This window comes from Lithobates pipiens, unplaced genomic scaffold (genome assembly GCF_037356315.1).
Source record: "Lithobates pipiens isolate NorthernLeopardFrog02 unplaced genomic scaffold, aLitPip1_a1.2 Scaffold_18, whole genome shotgun sequence".
In the NCBI taxonomy this organism is placed as follows: domain Eukaryota; kingdom Metazoa; phylum Chordata; class Amphibia; order Anura; family Ranidae; genus Lithobates; species Lithobates pipiens.
In genome coordinates this window covers 608,058,137-608,080,805 of record NW_027507758.1, presented here as the reverse complement: position 1 = coordinate 608,080,805, position 22,669 = coordinate 608,058,137, and the positions used below count along the sequence as shown (strand labels likewise).

Genomic DNA, 22,669 nt, shown 5'->3' with positions numbered 1-22,669 from the left:
GAGGAAACCATAGAAGAACTGGGTTCCTCTCGACTTTCTCCCCCACCTGCTTTGACGCTGCGGTTGAGCGACACCTGCAGTGAGGAAAAAAGACTACACCTGCCTACATTCCCCCCTCTTTGACAGATGATGCCCTCAGCATGAAAACACAGGAGAAACAGAGCATAGGATATAACAGTGATTCTCAACCAGGGTTTCTCCAGAGGTTGCTAGGGGTTCCTTCAGCATTGGGCAATTTCTACCTCTCGGATAAGTTCCCACCGACACCATTGATCTTTTTAGCTATATGTAAGGAGGTAATTCTTCCCAATGACCACAAGTGTAAGGACCATTCCTCCCACTGACCATCACACTAATGTATCATGAATTGTAGATTTCAAATTTTTAGCAGGGGTTCCTCGAGACCGGAGAACTATTTCAAGGGTTCCTCTGTGTTGAAAAGGTTGAGAGAGGCTGGGATATAACAACAGCATAAAGGCAAAACATACCAAACTCAAATGACAGTATTTTGCAGGAAGCTGCCCACATTTTGACCACAAAGGGCGGCAAGACTCAGTGTCCTTGTTGAAGTCCTGTTGCAAATCATCAGCTTCTGTTTGAAGTCCCGGGGCCACAAGAGAATGAGGGCTACCCACATCTCCCATGCCCTCTTTGCCTGGGCCCACAACCGAATATTCAGAGAGCTCTGGACTGTTCGTGGTGCTCTGTGGAGCAGCTGGACTGTCTGGGCTTGTTGTGCTGGAGCTTTGTTCCCCTGGGGTATCGGTACCCGACTTGAAGGTAACACCCAGACTGAGGCACGAATCCACATCCACTTCAATAGGAGTCCACGATTCCGAGCAGGTAGCTCCGAACTGAATAGATGGCCAAAATCGGTCCCTCAAGTGTTGCTCCAGGGGTATCCGTCAGATGCCGAGCATATAGGGGAAAAAAGATATGGAAACGCTCCACATAGCATAGATCAACCATTGAAGGTTTATTGAGGTTAAAATGCCATACATAAAAAATAGTAAGTATAAAAAATCGCGTGCTATTAAAAAGATGGAAAGCAGAAAGTGCTGTCCCTATGCATTTCGACTGCTAGGTCTTCTACTGGGGCATATGAACTAGAAGTAATTCCCCTTCCCATCATTTCTTAATTATCAACCATGGGAGGGGAGCAGAAGACGCGCTTTCCATGGACTTCAAAGGGGAAGGTCAGACAACAAATCCTGAGTTTTAGGTTTAGGATAGCATCTGATCTGCATTGTATCAGTTTTAGAAACTGTAATTGTTGTACCTCTTCACGCTGACCTAACACAAATATCCAGCCCGACTAGAATGGGCTCTTTTCCCTGGGGTGGCATATTTGCATATCGCTCTCTGTGCTGGGAGCAAGCCGCACAGACAATTTTTTTTTAGGAGCTTTGGTGAAAAATCTGGGGTTTTAACGGGGTAATCTGCGCCAAATAGACTGATTAGGGTGTGCCCAGGCACACCCCGTGCGCTGACCTATGGATCAAGGTCAGTGTCAGGGTTAGTGTTTGGGTCAGGGGGCAGGTCAAAGGTCAGGATCAGTAATTTTTTTTGGACAAGTTTTTTTTAACCTTCTCCTGCCCACGCTATAACCAAAAGACAGCTACAGCGCGGGCCTTTCCGATTATGCGCTGTCAGCACCTCCCTGTGGGGTGCACGTGACACGCTCTGTGATCACCGAGTCTATGAAACTCGGCTCAACTGGCATTTCCAGAAAAAAAAAATCAATAATGGCGGCCTACTTTCTGTAGCTTTATAGATCCACATGAATTAATAACTGGCATATGTCATAATTTATGCCAACAGTATACTTTTTTCAGAAATGATCCACCTTTTGTCATTACAAATCCATCCTTAAGCTCCGGTCAGTGAGTGCTTTGGCTGAAATAAAGTCATAATTCTGTTGCAGACAGAAGGAAGCATTGCCTCAGTCTCCTCTCTCCCAGCGATCTCACAGACTGTATATTGTAACACTGTAGTAGTGAGTCATAAGGTAAGAGGAGGCAAAAGGGTCTGATCTACAGTATGTCAGACCTTTGTGAACTCAGCCAGGAACTGCACCAGCACCAGGATTGTATAATTGTGTCTTCTCTGAGCTGACATCTTAGCAAGTAGAAGGTGACCCTGGGTGATGGCTGAACAAAAATGGTACACAAACATCAAAATTTGGTGCAAAATAAGAGGTATACACTGATAGTTACTAAAGGAAATTGATTAAGAAACACTAGAGGCTATACAGCAGGAGATAGTCCATCATAGTTCATCAATGGGGAACCCCAAGCTGATCCTGATAAATTAGCTGCAGAACCTCAAAGACAGAAGAAATCCCTGTACAGGCAAGAGGACACAAGAGGGCGCCAGGATAAGTGTAGCAATATAAGACCTTTAATGAATAAAAAGACGATTGGCAACTCACATACATTAATTAAATATCAGCACCTGTCAACAGAATTCAGGGAACTGCCAGCTCTTTAGTTCCAGAATATCCTTCATCCCAGGCCTGGAATCCATATCACTGCTGCAAGATGGGTTGTATGGAAACATCAGAAAGCAGCTGGAACAAGGAAACATGGGTTCCTGCGAAGCACAGTGCTGGACCGCAAAATACGTCATATGCTGGTGGACCGCAAAGGGGACATGGCTTTTTTTGAAGGCATCAAGCATTTTGGAGCCACCCAGCTTCCTTGTCAATCCCAAGGCTTCACAAAGGAGCAGGGCAGTGCTGAAACATGTAGCCAAGCCCCCTCTGCATTCTACTGGAGTACGGTGTCACAGTCTGGTGCTGTGATCCACAGAGACTCATACTTTTTGGATTAGTTTGGAAAGGTCTGTGGGAATTTGTGCCCATTTTTGAGGTCAGGCACTGATGTTGGAAGAAAAGACCTGGCTCACAATCAGTGTTTCAATCCCAAAAGTGTTCATTAGGGTTGAAGCCTAAAGGGGTTCAGTAGGATTAAAGTCCAAAAGGTGTTCAGTAGGGCGGAAGTCCAAAAGTGTTCAGTAGGGTTGAAGTTCAAAGGTGTTTAATAAGGTTGAGGTCCAAGGTGTTCAGAAGGGTTGAGGTCCAAAGGTGTTCAGTAACGTTGAAGTCCCAAGATGTTAAGTTGGATTGTGGTGTTTAGAAGGGTTTAATTCCAAAAGTGTTCAGTGGGGTTGAGGTCCAAAGGTGTTCAGTAGGGTTGAAGTTCCAAGGGGTTTAGTAGGTTTGAGGTCCACAGGTGTTCAGTAGGGTTGAAGTCCAAAGTTGTTCAGTAGGGTTGAAGTCCAAAGGTGTTCAGTAGGGTTGAAGTGCAAAGGTGTATAACAGGGTTTAAGTCCAAAGGTGTTTAGTATTGTAGAGGTCCAAAGGTGTTTAGTATTTTATTAACAAATATCGATATTAGATTATATTCAAAAATTATTTCTAATAGATTAACTCCAAGAATGCGGGAATATATAAAGTTAGATCAAACAGGGTTTATAAAGGGGCGAGAAACTAGGGATAATATAATAAAGACATGCACGCTTATGGAGTATGTTCAGAGAACCGCCATCCCAGCCTGTTTATTAACTATAGATGCCGAGAAAGCTTTTGATAGGGTGGAATGGCGGTTCTTAGAAGAGGCATTATTACAGATAGGACTGGGTCCTAGGATGATAGGCAGGATTATGGCACTATATGCCAACTCAAGAGCCAAAGTAAGAATAAATGGGATGCTTTCAGAGTTTATAAAGGTATCAAATGGGACCCGTCAAGGATGCCCCCTATCTCCTTTATTATATATAATAGTAATGGAACACTTAATTAATGCAATAAGGGAAAATAAAGATATACAAGGGATTAAGATTAAAGATAAGGAGTATAAACTGGCAGTATACGCTGATGATTTATTACTTTATATAACAAATCCTATTATAACAATCCCTAATATAATAAAGGAACTTGATAGATTTGGGGAATTAAGTAACTTCAAGGTAACATACGAAAAATCTGAAATGATGAATATTACTTTAGAAGATAAAATGCAACTACTCTTACAAAAAGATTTTCTGTTTAAATGGCAGAAAGAGATGATTAAATATTTGGGCATTATGATCCCGAAGGATCTGAAGCAAATACAAGAACTCAATCATAATGTGATTATACGTAAAGTAATAAAACAACTGCAAAAATATGAAAGAATAACACACTCATGGTTAGGGAGAATAAATATAGTAAAAATGGAATTATTACCAAAGATTTTTTATGCATTCCAAACGTTACCTATCGCTTTATCTAAGAGGATAATGATAGATTTAAGAAAGGCTATAAATAGTTTTATATGGACAAAAAAAACCTCCCGAATAAAAAGAGAAACATTAACTAGAACAAAAGAAAATGGAGGTTTGGCATTACCTGATTTTTTTAAATATATGCAAGCGGCATCACTGGTTAGAATTATAAATTGGCAACATGACAGTAAAAATAAACAATGGGTAATGCTGGAAGAGGATATTGCAGGTACACAGTTAAAATTCCTGCCATGGATAAGACCTAAATTAAGGGGAAAAAAAAAAGGAACTACCAATTTTTGTGAGAGCTACTTTAAAAATATGGGATGCGGTGCTTAAAAAAGGAAAGCTATCCTCCAGGACTGGACCCTTCTCCCCATTGATGTCCAACCCGGAATTTGAGCCAGCAATGGGAAGCGTTAGCTATTTGAAATGGAACAGGAGGGAGAATATAAGACTGGTCCAGATCCTGGTGGATGGTAATATGCCTAGTATTAGTGATCTTGGATTAGAAATAAAAAAACATTGGTTACAATATCATCAACTAGAAACATTTATTGAAACAAATATAAACGTAATAAATAGACCATTAACTAAATTTGAGCAGATAATATTAAAGGAGCAGAACTATAAGAATAAACTTTCTAAAATATATGTATCACTGTTACCCACAGGATATATTAGAGACTTAACAGGAATAAGAAAGTGGGAAGAAGAGCTAGGAGAGATAATTGTAGAAGAAGAATGGAATTTTTTTTTAGGAATAGTACACAAAACCTCAATGGCGTTAAAATATCAAGAACGAAATTATAAAGTAACAATGAGGTGATATTGGTGTCCAGTGGCATTAAAAATAATTAATAAAGGTAATACAGATAAATGTTGGGGGTGTGGGATAGAAAAAGGGACAATGGAGCATATTTGGTTCAGTTGTAAGAAAGTAAAACATTTCTGGTTAAGGATTTTCGAGATATATCAAAAAGTGACTGGAAAAAGACTGGCTCCAGATGTGAAGATAGCATTATTCTTTCTTACGTCAGATACAGTGCACAGGATGAAAAAGGGGATAATACAACATATGACAACAGCAGCTAAAACAATAATAGCACGTAGATGGAAAGAAACAACGAGCCCAACAATAGGGGAATGGATATGTGAAATGAACGAAATATGCTTTATGGAAAAACAAATAAGAGAAGAAGGATATATAAATAATCAACTACCAATTGTATGGAAACAATGGGAAGAGTTTAGGTTCTCTAATGGAATGAAGGAATACTTATAATGTAAGGGAGGGGGAGAGGGAAGGAGAGAGAGAGGATAGGAGGGGGCAATAGGGATATTAGAGGGAGGAGAGATAGGTAAGGAGGGGGGAAAGGGAAGAGAGATGATAAGAAGCGAGGGGGGGGGGGGGGTTGGGCCTTTATTTTAATTTTTTTTATTTAAATTTTTTTTCTCTTCTCTGTGTGTATGGGGATATGTTAGTAAATTGGTTATATATTGAGAGGGTTTTTATGTATGATGTTGTAAATGAACCAGTATGTATTATGGTTAATTTTGAAAAATAAAAATAAAAAGGAAATTTGAAACAAAGGTGTTTAGTAGGGTTGAGGTCTAAAGGTGTTCAGTAGGGTTGAAGTTTGAAGGTGTTCAGTAGGGTTGAAGTCCAAAGGTGTTCAGTAGGGTTGAAGTCCAAAGGTGTTCAGCAGGGTTGAAGTCCAAAGGTGTTCAGTAGTGTTGAAGTCCAAAGGTGTTCAGTAGGGTTGAAGTCCAAATGTGTTCAGTAGGGGTGAAGTCCAAAGGTGTTCAGTAGGGGTGAAGTCCAAATGTGTTCAGTAGGGGTGAAGTCCAAAGGTGTTCAGTAGGGGTGAAGTCCAAAGGTGTTCAGTAGGGTTGAAGTCCAAAGGTGTTCAGTAGGGGTGAAGTCCAAAGATGTTCAGTAGGATTTAAGTCCAAAGGTGTTCAGTATTGTTGAGGTCCAAATGTGTTCAGCAGGGTTGAAGTCCAAAGGTGTTCAGCAGAGTTGAGGTCAGTTCTCTATACAGACCATTCCAGTTCTTCCACACCAAATTGGCCTTACCATGTCTTTATGGAGCTGGCTTTGTACACAGGGATGCAGACATGCTGGAACAGAGAAGCACAATTGTCTGTGTATGGTAATGTCTGTCAACGGACATTGCATATAGAAGATTGTGCAAACAATTTGCAACACAATATGTGAAAGGTGCAACACATTGGTAGATGAATTAAAGTGAATAAATTAATCTTTAAAAAATAAATCTTTAAAAAAAAAAAATGCAGTGAAACATGGTGATAAAGGACAAACATCCCCAATTAAGCCCCTGTACATACGGTCGGAGATTTCGACAACCAAATCCGTCGGATTTTGTCCGTCGGATCTTGTCCGAAACTGTTGCATACACACGGTCGGACTAAGTTGTCGAAAAATCCGATCTTTCAGAACGTGATGACGTAATTTCGTTACGATGGGACTACATTCAGGCTAGTAGCCAATAGCTTTGATGTAGGAATTTGATCTGAGCATGCGTGGCACTTGGTCCGATCAAAATTCGCTACACATGATCGGAGTATGTCTGACCGGCCCAGTTGGTCGGGAAATATTTCCAACATGTTGGAAAATTGGGTCCGACGGATATTCCGACGGAATCAGTCCGATGCATACCACACACAGTCGGATTATCTGACGACACGGTCCGATGGGACACATTCCGACGGATTCTCCGACCGTGTGTACAAGGGTGAAGATTCAAAAGGTTCCAAAGAAATATCCACACAAATATGTATATTAATGTGTCATCGAATGAAACAAAATAGCGAAGTGCAAAAAAACTTTTGATGCCACCCCACGCACTCTGCAAGATTGATCATATGTTTCAAATCTGGAAGATAGATATGTTTAACCTCTTCAGCCCAGGAAGATTTTACCCCCTTCCTGACCAGAGCACTTTTTGCGATTCGGCAATGTGTCGCTTTAACTGACAATTGCACGGTCGTGTGACGTTGTACCCAAACATAATTGATGTCTTTTTTTTTCCCACAAATGGAAGTATTTGATCACCTCTGCTTTTTTATTTTTTGCGCTATAAACAAAAAAAGAGCAAAAATTTTGAAAAAAAAAAAAAGATTTATTTTTTAAAGATTAATTTATTCACTTTAATTCATTTACCAACGTGCTGTACCTTTCACATATCTTCTTTGTGTTTATATATTTATGTCTTAATTAAGTATTTCAGTTCGTCAGGAGATAGCAGCATTCACCATTTTTTTATAATTATTTATCACGTTTTTTTCACTTATTATATCTAGGTATCACATACATGGGTGGTTGGGTAAGCGCAGATTAATTAAGACATATATAAAAGGACATTGCATGGCCATGTGCTTGATTTTTGGTTTTGGATGTACAACGTTTATAGCAATGCAATGGTCAGGTGTTTACAAACATTTGGCCATGTACTGGTCCACTCTAAAATTAGGTTCTAAGCAAATAATCTGTGGTTCATCTCATAACCCACTCAGGTCCACCCATCCCTCTGGAGAAACCTGGAACGTGTCCTACAAATGTGGACTACCCGGTTGAAGGCTCCATGTTTCAGAATGATTGTGCGATAGACCAAGACTGCCAAGATACGAGGAAGTGCTGCTTCTCCGGGGGTAGACGACAATGTCTGCTGCCATTGCAAGGTAAAATGATACAATCTCTCTGGGAATGCAATGAAATTATAAAAACATGACCTGCGCTGCTTTGTGTAGATAAGTGGCCCAAGCTAAAATTTACCAATATGAGCGATTCAGAACAGAGGCACCTCCTCCTCCAAGGTAGTAATCCCTGCCCCCCACCCCCAATCCCAAAAGGAGGCACATAATACTCTTTTGTCTCTTCCTGTGAATCCTTTGTAATGTATTAATTTAAATATAATGCACACAGATATAGAACATTAGTCTAAATCAGGCTTTCTCAACCTTTTAACCCTACAGGAACCCCAAAAATTATTTTCATGTCTCAAGGAACCCTTACTAAAACCAAATCATCAGGGCTCAATAGGAACAATGCTCCTTATATTAGTGCTCAATAGGAAGAATGTCCCCCTTAAAGTGGTGTTTAGAATGCCACCCTTAAAAAGACAGCTAAAAAGATATTTGGTGTGATGCTGCTGGTTTTGCTAAGTGGTGCTGAACCTTGAACTCTGTAGGCATCATCAAATAGGTGGTTCATCAGCCACAGCTCAAGGAACCCCTAGCAACCTCTGAAGGAACCCCAGGGTTCCATGGAACCCTGGTTGAGAATGGCTGGACTAAATATATAAACTTTAGATAAACATAAATATCGTGCCTGGCCTGCTCTCAACACCCTTTTGTAGTCCCGGCCTGCACTAATCACCCTTCATAGTTCCGACCTGCACTAATCACCCTTCATAGTCCCGACCTATACTCATCACCCTTCATAGTCCGGGCCTGCACTCATCACCTTTCATAGTCCCAGCCTGCACTCATCACCTTTCATAGTCCCGGCCTGCACTCACTCATCACCCTTCATAGTCCCTGCCTGCAGTCATCACACTTCATAGTTCCTGCCTGTACTTATCACTCTTCATTGTCCTAACCTGTACTCATCAACCTTCATAGTCCTGGCCTGCACTCGTCACCCTTCATAACCAGGCCTGCACTTATTACCTGTCAAAGTTCCAGCCAACACTCATCACTCTTTATAGTCGCAGAGTGATCTCATCACCCTTCATAATCCCTGCCTGCAGTCAAAACTCTTCATAGTCCTTGCCTGTACTTATCACTCTTCATTGTCCTAACCTGCACTCATCACCCTTCATAGTCCTGGCCTGCACTCATCACCCTTCATAGTCTTGGCCTGCACTCATTACCCTTCATACTCCTGGCCTGCACTCATTACCCTTCATAGTCCTGGCCTGCACTCATCACCCTTCATAGTCCTGGCCTGCACTCATCACCCTTCATAGTCCTGGCCTGCACTCATCACCCTTTATAGTTCTGGCCTGCCCTCATCACCCTTCATAGTCCTGGCCTGCACTCATCACCCTTCATAGTCCTGGCCTGCACTCATCACCCATCATAGTCCCGGCCTGCACTCATCACCCTTCATAGTCCTGGCCTGCACTCATCACCCTTCATAGTCCTGGCCTGCACTGATCACCCTTCATAGTCCCGGGCTGCACTCATCACCCTTCATAGTCCTGGCCTGCACTCATCACCCTTCATAGTCCTGGCCTGCACTCATCACCCTTCATAGTCCTGGCCTGCACTCATCACCCTTCATAGTCCCGGGCTGCACTCATCACCCTTCATAGTCCTGGACTGCACTCATCACCCTTCATAGTCCTGGCCTGCACTCATCACCCTTTATAGTCCTGGCCTGCACTCATCACCCATCATAGTCCCGGCCTGCACTCATCACCCTTTATAGTCCTGGCCTGCACTCATCACCCTTCATAGTCCTGGCCTGCACTCATCACCCTTTATAGTCCTGGCCTGCACTCATCACCCTTCATAGTCCCGGGCTGCATTTATCACCCTTCATAGTCCTGGCCTGCACTCATCACCCTTCATAGTCCTGGCCTGCACTCATCACCCTTCATAGTCCTGGCCTGCACTCATCACCCTTTATAGTCCTGGCCTGCACTCATCACCCTTCATAGTCCTGGCCTGCATTCATCACCCTTCATCGCCTCAATCTATAATCATTGCTTTCTCAGTTTCTACTTTCTTCTATCCTTATCACGTCAATTTTCTCTCTCTGCAGCCAAGGAAAATGCTTGCCCACTCTTCAATACCTTAGAATGTATAACTGTCAGACCTTCACCAACTGAATGCCATAGCGATGACCAATGCCAAGGCACTGAGCGCTGCTGTTATTACTGGTGCAGAAACCAGTGCACGCCAACAGTGACAGGTAATTGAATTTCTCTTATGAATTGGAAATTGCTGTATACCCAAAATTATTATCACTAAAGGTTTTGAAGGTATTCCAGTATTTTAAGAGTTTATATAAATATAATTACAAGCTAAAATGTAAATAAGGGTTTTATATGTAGAGGGACAGCTGTAGTTCCTCATACACATACATGCCAAGCTCCCAACGGTTATGTTCAGAGAAGTTGCTTTTCTGTTTAATGCAACCCTATAGAGCCCATTCACACAGGGGCAACTCCTGATCCGACTTCAGGTCGCCCCTAGTCGCCTCAGGTCGGACAACATTTAAAAAGCAATGTAAGTGAATGAGAGCCGTCTTAATGCACACTACTGAAGTCGCTCCGACTTCAGAAAAGGTTCCTGTACTACTTCTATCCGACTTGTAGGCGACCGGTACCCATTGATTTCAATGGAGATTGCCTCCAAGTCGGATCTCCGTTTATACGGAGGCGACTTTGACAGAATTATCAGCTCTCAAGAGGGAACTCCACGGCAAATTTCTGAAAAAAATTTGGCGTGGGTTCCCCCTCCGAGAGCATACCAGGCCCTTAGGTCTGGTATGGATTCCAAGGGGAACCCCCTACGCCGAAAAAACGGCGTGGGGGTCCCCCCCAGATCCACACCAGACCCTTATCCGAGCACGCTACCCGGCCGGCCAGGAAAGGGGGTGGGGACGAGCGGGCGGCCCCCCCCTCCTGAGCCGTACCAGGCCACGTGCCCTCAACATGGGGGGGTGCCTTGGGGGAGGGGGGGCCTGCGGCCCCCCCACCCCAAAGCACCTTGTCCCCATGTCGATGAGGACAAGGGCCTCTTCCCGACAACCCTGGCCGTTGGTTGTCGGGGTCTGCGGGCGGGGGGCTTATCGGAATCCGGGAGCCCCCTTTAATAAGGGGGCCCCCGGATACCGGCCCCCCACCCTATGTGAATGAGTATGGGGTACAATGTACCCCTACCCATTCACCTGTGGAAAAAAAGTACAAAAAAAAAACACAACACAGGGAAAAAATATTTTATTGCACAGCTCCGGGGGTCTTCAGTCTTCGGGGGTCTTCTCGCCGGACTCCTCCGCTATCTTCTTGTAGCTCTTTTACTAGCGGAGGAGTCCGGCTTTCTTCCTCCCCGCCGCCGGCCTCTTCTCCCGACTTCGGGGGTCTTGTCCCCCTCTTCGGTTCTTCTGCCGGGCCACCGCGCCTTCTTATAGCTCTTTTACAGGCGGTGGCCCGGTCTTCTGTCGTCGTCGCCGCCGCCGCCGCCGCCGCCGCCGCCTTCCGTTCTTCTTCTTCTTCTTCTCCAGGAGATGTTGACACGACGCTCTCTCCGGCCGGAATGCCAGAGCCGCCCTGCGCTGCCACTTATATAGGGACAATGGGGCGGTGTCACATGGGTTGATGTCACATGGGTTGGTCACATGGGTTGATGTCACATGGTAAGGGGGCGGGGTCACCATGTGACATCAACCCATGTGACCAACCCATGTGACATCAACCCATGTGACACCGCCCCATTGTCCCTATATAAGTGGCAGCGCAGGGCGGCTCTGGCATTCCGGCCGGAGAGAGCGTCGTGTCAACATCTCCTGGAGAAGAAGAAGAAGAAGAAGAAGAACGGAAGGCGGCGGCGGCGACGACAGAAGACCGGGCCACCGCCTGTAAAAGAGCTATAAGAAGGCGCGGTGGCCCGGCAGAAGAACCGAAGAGGGGGACAAGACCCCCGAAGTCGGGAGAAGAGGCCGGCGGCGGGGAGGAAGAAAGCCGGACTCCTCTGCTAGTAAAAGAGCTACAAGAAGATAGCGGAGGAGTCCGGCGAGAAGACCCCCGAAGACTGAAGACCCCCGGAGCTGTGCAATAAAATATTTTTTCCCTGTGTTGTGTTTTTTTTTTGTACTTTTTTTCCACAGGTGAATGGGTAGGGGTACATTGTACCCCATACTCATTCACATAGGGTGGGGGGCCGGTATCCGGGGCCCCCTTATTAAAGGGGGCTCCCGGATTCCGATAAGCCCCCCGCCCGCAGACCCCGACAACCAACGGCCAGGGTTGTCGGGAAGAGGCCCTTGTCCTCATCGACATGGGGACAAGGTGCTTTGGGGTGGGGGGGCCGCAGGCCCCCCCTCCCCCAAGGCACCCCCCCATGTTGAGGGCACGCGGCCTGGTACGGCTCAGGAGGGGGGGGGCCGCCCGCTCGTCCCCACCCCCTTTCCTGGCCGGCCGGGTAGCGTGCTCGGATAAGGGTCTGGTGTGGATCTGGGGGGGACCCCCACGCCGTTTTTTCGGCGTAGGGGGTTCCCCTTGGAATCCATACCAGACCTAAGGGCCTGGTATGCTCTCGGAGGGGGAACCCACGCCAAATTTTTTTCAGAAATTTGCCGTGGAGTTCCCCCTTGAGCTCATTCTCTGCTTGGCCTCGGCAAAAGTCGCCTGGCCTGGGGCGACTTGTAAGTCGTCCCAAGTCGGGCTTGAAGTTATCACAAGTCGTTTTGAAGTCGTCCCAAGTCGCGCTGTGAAGTCGTGTCCAAGTTGCCTGACTCAAGTCGCCTACAAGTCGTGTTGCCCCTGTGTGAATGGGCTCATAGTGTTCTCCCAAAAACAAGGCACTCCCTAGAGTGACCTAGCCTGTAAATGGATTTCTTGAAGCTGTTGTTCAGCAAGGATGCTTATTGTACTATCTTGTACTAAGATACTCACTTTAGGTCAGTAGGCTCTTTAGGGACTGTATAGGAATTATATGATAAGTAGTCCGTGACATAATGACAAGCAGTGGTGTATTTATTGATGCTATTTACAGGCTATATTGTATTCAGGTACTGTACAGTGCTCCAAAAATAGAGTTAAAAATGTTTCAAAAAACAAAATCCTAACCATGTCCTGGCATTAAATACACAAAAGGCAATCCTAACAATCAGCCTCCACAAACGCAGTCTTCACCAACCTTTTAGCTCTAACAGACAAGACCTGTCTGCTCCCCAAGCTGCAGAGCACTCACTGTGTGTTTAGGTGAGTCTAAATGGCCTGCAAGGGAGAGGTGCAACACCTGGAATGGGTCAGAAGCTCAGAGGACCTGAAAGGTATATGAAAGAAGCTTAGGAGATGTGTATATTCCAAAGAGGACATTTTCAGCTCCATACGAGACACTCTGCTACATGTCCCCCCTTCTTTTCAACCCGAGGGATGGAACCATTGTGGCCCAGCAAGAATTAACTCGGGACAAGGTGTCTACATTTCAAATGACTTAAATTGTTGAACAGTAAAGATTCTAAGTCCCAGATTAAGTGCTCGTGCTCAAATGTGGTTGCGGGATTCTGTACTTGATATGTGCTCAGACAAGGTGTCCCGACGTAGATGTAAACTCACCCCTCAAAATGGACCAACTATCGCTAGTGTGGCCAAACGCACATGTGGGGCAGCCCCTGTAGATCTTCTTTAGACTGGCGCTGCCTGGGATAAATGTTCCTTGCAGAGTTGAATCATCTGCAAAATCCTCAGGAGACTCTTTTAGTTCTCCAGGTCTTGCTTCATGAAATTTATTTCGGAGAGAGATTTTCCACTATCTCAAAATAACCGAAAGGGTGCAGGTGCCTGCAGGTTGAAGATAGAGGCTTGAAGAAACTGGATCCTCAAGGAGGAAGAAGTGTAGACTGGTCACCGGAGGTGTTTAGCGGCAGCCAAGCAGGTATGTAGAAATACTGTACGTCAGGAACAGGCAAGGTTGGCAACTGGCTGGCAACGAGGTACAGGAATGGAAGGCAGGTTTGTAGTCAAGCACAGGCAGAGGTCTGTCAACGTGCTGGCAGCAAGGTACAAAGTCAGAAAGCAAGCTGAAGTAGAGAGTCCAAGCCGAGGTCAGTATAATAAATCCAGGTAAGTAATAAGCAGGGGTGATCCAGAAGAGTAGTCAAGCAAGCCGGGTAATCAGGAACAAGGTAATAGGTACAACAGCGGTCAGGTATCTCAGGAACGAGCTGAAGACGATCCAGCACTGGTATCAGGTCAGGACCCTGGTCGTGCGTGCGTGAGTGCGTACACACATTCGGTTTTGCGCGCGAGTGCGCCCACATGTTCGTATTGGCGTGTGCGTGCGTCCGTTCGTTCCGGAACTCGTTCACCTCTGACGGGGACACCGCGCATGGCCCTTGGAACGAAAATAAGCTGCTGCTATACGGGGACAGACATTCACACGGTGAGTTCCCTGACAGTGCCCCCCCTTAAGGGCAGCCTCCGGATGCCTCTTGGAACCAAACCTTTAAGGCGGGAGCGATGAAAAGCCCGTATGAGCCTCTGGGCATGGAGATTTGCTTCGGGCTCCCAGGAATTTTATTCAGGACCAAAGCCTTTCCATTTCATTAAATATTGGTTTCGTCCCTGTCGTTTCCTATAATCCAGAATGGCCTCAATCTCGAATTCCTCCTCCCCATCTACAATCACAGCTTCTGGAGGACCTATCTCACGATCTGGAAAGGAATTGGGTACATCAGGTTTAAGTAATGAAGCATGGAATACGGGATGGATCCTGAATGAGTCTGGGAGTTCATAGGCTACCGGATTGATTTTCTTCTTAATTGAAAAAGGCCCCAAATATCTGGGTCCCAACTTTTTAGAGGGACATGACAGTTTCAGGTTTGCAGTTGAAAGCCATGCACGGTCATCGACTTTTAGGTCCAATTCCCCCCTCCTCTTCTTGTCGAAGAACCCTTCAGAGGGAAGGAGTTCAACAATAAGGTCCATTGCGATTTTATCTCATGGTCTTTCAGGAATAGGTAGTGGTCTCAATAGTCCCCATGCTTTATTCTTGCTATTCTTATTCCTGAGGCAGGTCGGACAAGAATTAACGTAATCCCTACAGTCCCTTGCAAGATTTGAACTAGATTCATAGTCTTGTGACCCCCAAAGTGACCTGCCAAGGGATAGTCATGACAGACCTGTAGAACGGAAGTGCGGAGATTCTGAGGGACGAAAAGTTTATTTCCCTGCCAGAAGAGCCAGAAGAGCCCAGGTAATGATGTTCCTCGGGAGGCCTGACGAATCTGTGACATGAAACTAGATTAGGTTAGTAAGAAATTCCCAGCTTGCAGGATAGTGGAGATGAAACTTCAGCCTCTGTGACCATGCGGGATAACGCATCAGGTTTACTGTTCTTGGACCCTGGTCGGTAAGTGATATGAAAATTAAAACAGGAAAAGAAAAGAGCCCATCTTGCCTGTTGGGGTCTGAGGCGTTTGGCTGTCCTGAGATACTCTAAGTTCTTATGATCTGTAAAGATCAGTATTGGGTGTGCTGCCCCCTCCAGGAGGTACCGCCATTCTTCTAAGGCTGATTTTATTGCGAGAAGTTCTTGATCCCCCATGTCATAGTTTCTTTCCGATACACCAAATTTTTTGGAAAAGTAGGCTACAGGGTGCATTAAGGACTTAGGTCCTTGGCGTTGGGACAGGATGGCCCCTACAGCATTTTCTGTTGCATCCACTTCCAGGGTATACGGCAAGGCAGGATCAGGGTGTTTTAGTATTGGAGCAGATGTAAACAGTCCTTTTAGTTTGTCAAATGCAGCTTGGGCTGCAGCAGTCCATTGAAAACTACTTTGTTTCCTTGTGAGTTGTGTGATAGGCGCTATAATACTGGATACATTTTTGATAAATTTCCTGTAAAAATTGGAGAATCCAACAAAACGTTGCACCTCTTTCTTGTCGGTCGGAGGTGGCCAGGAAAAAATGGCTGAAACCTTCTGAGGATCCATTGCCACACCATCAATCGATATCACTAGGCTGAGAAAGTGATTGGTCTGGCACTCTAACTCACATTTCTCGGCTTTAGCATAGAGTCCGTTTTGTCTTAGTCTGAGAAGGACTTTTCACATGGTCACGATGTGCTTCTAAAGAGGTCGAAAATATCGTCCAAGTAAACCATCATGAATAAATGCAAAAAGTCCCTGAAAATATAATTGACGAAAGGTTGGAAGGTAGCTGGTGCATTGCAGAGTCCAAATGGCATTACCAGGTACTCGAAGTGGCCGAAGCGTGTCTGGAAAGCTGTTTTCCACTCATCCCCCTTACAGATTCTGATTAAATTATAGGCACCCCGTAAATCCAGCTTTGTGAATATTTTTGCCGAACGAAGTCTCTGGAATAGTTCCGGGATCAATGGGAGAGGATAGCGGTTTTTAATCGTTATTTTGTTCAAGTCCCTGTAGTCCACACATGGGTGGAGAGAATGATCCTTTTTGTCGACGAAGAATTTCCCCGGCACCTGCTGGAGAAGAAGAGTGTCGGATGATCCCCTTCTTGAGATTCTCATCAATATATTTCCTAAGGACCAGGAGTTCAGGTTCGGACAAAGGAAAAATCCTTCCAAAAGGAATTTCAGCTCCTGGCAATAGTTTGATTGGACAATCATAAACCCAATGAGGGGGAAGGGTGTCCGTCTTTTGTTTGTCAAAAACATCTAAAAAACTGTGATATGCAGATGGACCAGTTTTTGAGTCTCAGATATAGGCCTTAGGCAGGCAATGACGGGGACCAGATGGTGGGAGGCCTTGAGGCAGTTCTGGGGGCAGTAAACAGACTGAAAAACCACCTCACCAGTCACTCAATTTATTTGGGGGTTATGGGCTTGTAGCCATGGCATTCCCAGAATGATTGGAAATAGTGGCGGGAGATGACATCCAGGTGGAGTAGTTCCTGAGGGTCAGGTAGTATGTTGGTGGATAATGGTTGGGTCTCATGTGTAATAGGGCCAGATCTGATGTTTGATTCATCTGCTAGCCATATGGAGAGTTGCATTGCTTGGGTATTAATGGAATGTTGTGTTGTAGGACGAAAGCATGGTCGATGAAGCAGCTGCAGGCCCAGAATGAACTATAGCCTGGACCCGGAGTTTTCCTTCTGGAAGCTGTAATGAAATGGGAACAGCGATGTGAATAGATCTTGTCAAAGGCAATGCACTGGGTTAATGGGGCAAAGGTTTGGACTTACGGGTCTTGTTTGGGCACGTATTTGCATAATGACCAGCTTCTCCACAATAGAGGCAGAGGTTGTTCTGGCGTCGACGCTGCTTTTCTTCTGGTGATAGTGGTGAACGAAGCAGGCCTATCAGCTTCAGAGGAGGTAGCAGGTACATGGGACGTAGGAATGGGAGGATGGCTTGGGACTTTAGGCAACATCCATGTGGGATGAATTTGACTGATTCTTTCAGATCTCCGTTCCCTTAGACGATGATCTATTTGGATCGACACTTGGATCAGGTCCTCCAAAGAACAGGGAATTCCGACACGCGCCAACTCATCTTTCAGAGCCTCGGAATGTCCAATGTGGAACTGGTAGCAGAGGGCGGTGTTGTTCCACTGAGTATCGGAACTCCACCGCCTAAAGTCCATTACGTAGTCCTCCACTGGCCTACGGCCCTGCTGGAGAGCATGGAGACTGGCCTCTGCAGTTGTGGCACACTGAGGATCATCATAAAATGTAGACATTTCGTTCAAGAAAGAGCCCATAGTGTCTAACAGAGGGCTGGCCTGTTCCAATAAGCGGTGAGCCCAGGTTTGGGGTTCCCCCTGGAGTAATGAGACAATGAATCCCACCTTTGTGCTTTCCAAAGAGAAGGTACGGGGCTGTAGCAGGAAATATAGCTGGCAGGCATTCCTGAAGGCACAGAATTTACTGCGGTGTCCTGAAAACCTCTCTGGAGTAGGAACTCGAGGCTCTAGTTCTAGTCTTGATGTGGAGGCTGCCGGACCGGAGGGCCGGGATGCTGTGGCCCCTTGAGAAGCCGCGGTGCTTGGCGTCAATGACTCCACTCTTTGTTCAAGTTGGTGATAGCCATCTTACAGGCCCTGGACTGCTTAGGTAAGGGCGGAGATCTGTTAGCACAAAGCTTCCAAAGGTGAGGCCACCCTGTCGGACTCCATTCTGGCTGGATCGTACTGTCACGTACCTTACAGTGGAGTCCGAATGCTGGGGTTGGTTCCGGTCTCAACAATCCTGGAAGTGAGGACAGGGAGTGCTGATGCAGCGAAAGGGTGCAGGTGCCTGCAGGTTGAAGATTGAGGCTTGAAGACACTGGATCCTCACGGAGGAAGAAGTATAGACTGGTCACCGGAGGTGTTCAGCGGGAGCCAAGCAGGTATGTAGAAATACTGCACCTCAGCAACAGTCAAGGTTGGCAACTGGCTTGCAATGAGGTACAGGAACGGAAGGCAGGTTCGTAGTCAAGGACAGGCAGAGATCTGGCAACGTGCTGGCAGTGAGGTACAAAGTCAGGTAGAAAGCCGAAGTAGATAGTCCAAGCCGAGGTCAGTATAATAAATCCAGGTAAGTAGTAAGCAGGGGTAATCCAGAAGAATAGTCAAGCAAGCCGGGTAATCAGGAACAAGGTAACAGGTACAACAGCGGTCAGGTATCTCAGGAACGAGCTGAAGACGATCCAGCACTGGTATCAGGTCAGGACCCTGATTATATATGGTGACGTGCCAGGATTGGTGGACGTGGTCGTGCGTACACACGTTCAGGTTGGCGCGCGAGTGCGCCCACATGTTCGTATTGGCATGTGCATGCGTCCGTTTGTTCCAGAACTCGTTCGCCTCTGACGGGGACACTGTGTATGGCCCTTGGTACGAAAATAAGCTGCTGCTATACTGGGACAGACATTCACACCGCGAGTTCCCTGACAGCTTGTCTGTCACAGTGCTACAGGATCTTCAACAACAGGGTGTTCCTCCCCACCTGTGGCAACACTGCCCCAGGACAAGCATCAGATGCATCCGTCTGAATAGGGATGAGCCGAACACCCCCCGGTTCGGTTCGCACCAGAACTTGCGAACGACCCCCGCGTTTGTTACGAACGTTCGAACCCCATTGAAGTCTATGGGACTCGAACGTTCGAAATGGAAAGTGCTAATTTTAACGGCTAATATGCAAGATAGTGTCCTAAAAAGGGTTTGGGGACCTGCCTCCTGCCTCAGGGGACATGGGTCACTGCAAAAAAAAGTTTTAAAAACTGCCGTTTTGGCGGGAGCACTGATTTTAATGACGATTAAAGTGAAAAAAAAAGGTGAAATATTCCTTTAAATATGGTGCCTGGGGGGTGCCTGTGAAGTGCCACGTGTTTCCCGTTGAAATGGATTAGAACTATAAATTAGTTCTTGGTTATCTGCTGCTATTCCTAATTAAAAGTATAAATGTGCATGCACATTAGAAGTAAACACTCTCTGAGACATGTTCAGCTCAGGCTACTTCTAAATACTGATTTATTGGTGGGCGGTGTTAATATTTTATACAGAAAGATACGTCATTACTATGTCAGTCTAATTGGTACATCTCATTGGTTACAATACAAGAGAAATGAAGAAACTTGATGCTTGAAGTTTGGTTGAAACTGGTTCTGTTATCTCAAATGAATTCTTCTAACGCGGGGGATGTGGGGGGTAGACGCCATCTTGGCTCCGAACATAAAGTCAATCTGTATACTACATAATAAGTAAGGAACATGTATACACATAAGCAAATAGACATTTTCTGATTATCATTATGTACATTGGATTCCTTAACAGTCCCCCCTAAAATGGCTATTTTCTTCTGTCCCTCATCTAAAGGTCCTACTCACCTGGCCCATTCTCCTCAGCAACTCTTTTTAGGCTGTATATAGAGTTGGGCAGCAACTAGTTCACTACCCCCCTCGATACAGCTGGAGAAGGGCAATCAGGTGCTATCTACCCCTATAACCCTAGAGGATTGTGAGATTTTGGACAGGGAGTGACTGTAGAGGAGTGAAGGGTTTGTCATTCTCCATCATAAGAGGGTCCTCTTCTTCTTGGTGGAAAAATGTAGGTGGGCTGTTTTCTACAGCCTTGCTCATTAACTTCTTTACGAAAGGTAGAATACAGCATACAATCGGGGGGTATAAGAACCAGGATTATTAGTACCGTTACCCCTATCTGGGCGACCACCTTCTGCCACCCACTCATCCAGCTAAAATATTGATCCCATGGGTCTGTAATACCGGAGTTCTTCTTCAACTCCAATGACAAATCTTCTCATTTCTTTATAGCTAAAGTTACTTTACCATTTGGGCCGGTATTATCAGGAATGTAGGTGCAACAGGTCCCCGTTTTTTTCTATGATTTTACAGACACCTCCTTTCTCAGCTAACACCATGTCTAAGGCCATCCGGTTCTGGAATGTCATGTAGGAAGTGGGGGGTAACTGGTCAGCAATTCCCTGGAGGGCATCTTTAGTGTAATTCACGTATCTTTGTTGGTTGTAGTTTATGTAATTGATCCAATCTACATTCTTGTTCACATTTATTATGGGGATCAAAGACTCAAAACCAACTTTTACCTGATCCCTGGCTTTGAATTCATCAGGGACCCTCCTTGGGACCCCTATAGCATCTATGTACACATGAGGGTCAAAGCTTCCGGAGAGAGCTGCTCGCTTCCTCCTCTGACTGTGTGCTGGGTCAGTGTATGTATCAGGGGTATCTTCTGCTAGGATATGGAGGGGCGTAATCACCTTTTCAGGGCACATTCACCGGTCCAGATACCCTCTAATCTGGTCCTATGTTTCAACCCACTGTCCCTCCCAGGAACCACAATTCTGGCCCCAGTAACTGTCTGTAAAACACACATATTACCATCAGGGATGTCTCACCTTACCAACAGGGATGTCACTGTACCAATGGCATTGCCATGAAAGAGTCAAACGGACAAGGCACTATGTCACAGTAATCAAAGGTAAAGGTGAGATTCTCATCAATATATTTCCTAAGGACCAGGAGTTCAGGTTCGGACAAAGGAAAAATCCTTCCAAAAGGAATTTCAGCTCCTGGCAATAGTTTGATTGGACAATCATAAACCCAATGAGGGGGAAGGGTGTCCGCCTTTTGTTTGTCAAAAACATCTAAAAAACTGTGATATGCAGATGGACCAGTTTTTGAGTCTCAGATATAGGCCTTAGGCAGGCAATGACGGGGACCAGATGGTGGGAGGCCTTGAGGCAGTTCTGGGGGCAGTAAACAGACTGAAAAACCACCTCACCAGTCACTCAATTTATTTGGGGGTTATGGGCTTGTAGCCATGGCATTCCCAGAATGATTGGAAATAGTGGCGGGAGATGACATCCAGGTGGAGTAGTTCCTGAGGGTCAGGTAGTATGTTGGTGGATAATGGTTGGGTCTCATGTGTAATAGGGCCAGATCTGATGTTTGATTCATCTGCTAGCCATATGGAGAGTTGCATTGCTTGGGTATTAATGGAATGTTGTGTTGTAGGACGAAAGCATGGTCGATGAAGCAGCTGCAGGCCCAGAATGAACTATAGCCTGGACCCGGAGTTTTCCTTCTGGAAGCTGTAATGAAATGGGAACAGCGATGTGAATAGATCTTGTCAAAGGCAATGCACTGGGTTAATGGGGCAAAGGTTTGGACTTACGGGTCTTGTTTGGGCACGTATTTGCATAATGACCAGCTTCTCCACAATAGAGGCAGAGGTTGTTCTGGCGTCGACGCTGCTTTTCTTCTGGTGATAGTGGTGAACGAAGCAGGCCTATCAGCTTCAGAGGAGGTAGCAGGTACATGGGACGTAGGAATGGGAGGATGGCTTGGGACTTTAGGCAACATCCATGTGGGATGAATTTGACTGATTCTTTCAGATCTCCGTTCCCTTAGACGATGATCTATTTGGATCGACACTTGGATCAGGTCCTCCAAAGAACAGGGAATTCCGACACGCGCCAACTCATCTTTCAGAGCCTCGGAATGTCCAATGTGGAACTGGTAGCAGAGGGCGGTGTTGTTCCACTGAGTATCGGAACTCCACCGCCTAAAGTCCATTACGTAGTCCTCCACTGGCCTACGGCCCTGCTGGAGAGCATGGAGACTGGCCTCTGCAGTTGTGGCACACTGAGGATCATCATAAAATGTAGACATTTCGTTCAAGAAAGAGCCCATAGTGTCTAACAGAGGGCTGGCCTGTTCCAATAAGCGGTGAGCCCAGGTTTGGGGTTCCCCCTGGAGTAATGAGACAATGAATCCCACCTTTGTGCTTTCCAAAGAGAAGGTACGGGGCTGTAGCAGGAAATATAGCTGGCAGGCATTCCTGAAGGCACAGAATTTACTGCGGTGTCCTGAAAACCTCTCTGGAGTAGGAACTCGAGGCTCTAGTTCTAGTCTTGATGTGGAGGCTGCCGGACCGGAGGGCCGGGATGCTGTGGCCCCTTGAGAAGCCGCGGTGCTTGGCGTCAATGACTCCACTCTTTGTTCAAGTTGGTGATAGCCATCTTACAGGCCCTGGACTGCTTAGGTAAGGGCGGAGATCTGTTAGCACAAAGCTTCCAAAGGTGAGGCCACCCTGTCGGACTCCATTCTGGCTGGATCGTACTGTCACGTACCTTACAGTGGAGTCCGAATGCTGGGGTTGGTTCCGGTCTCAACAAACCTGGAAGTGAGGACAGGGA

The 22,669-nt window shown here is 45.9% G+C and overlaps 1 protein-coding gene across 8 annotated transcripts in view; it reads left to right on the top strand.

Moving 5' to 3' along the window:
* The window catches only part of LOC143989238 (uncharacterized), a 484,136-nt gene that overhangs the window by 438,879 nt on the left and 22,588 nt on the right, over positions 1 to 22,669 (top strand). For all 8 annotated transcript variants that reach the window (XM_077489308.1, XM_077489309.1, XM_077489306.1 and 5 more), the window contains 2 exons: positions 7,807 to 7,971; positions 10,061 to 10,210. In XM_077489308.1, the coding sequence (XP_077345434.1) occupies positions 7,807 to 7,971; positions 10,061 to 10,210 (315 nt within the window). The remainder of the gene's footprint in view (positions 1 to 7,806; positions 7,972 to 10,060; positions 10,211 to 22,669) is intronic.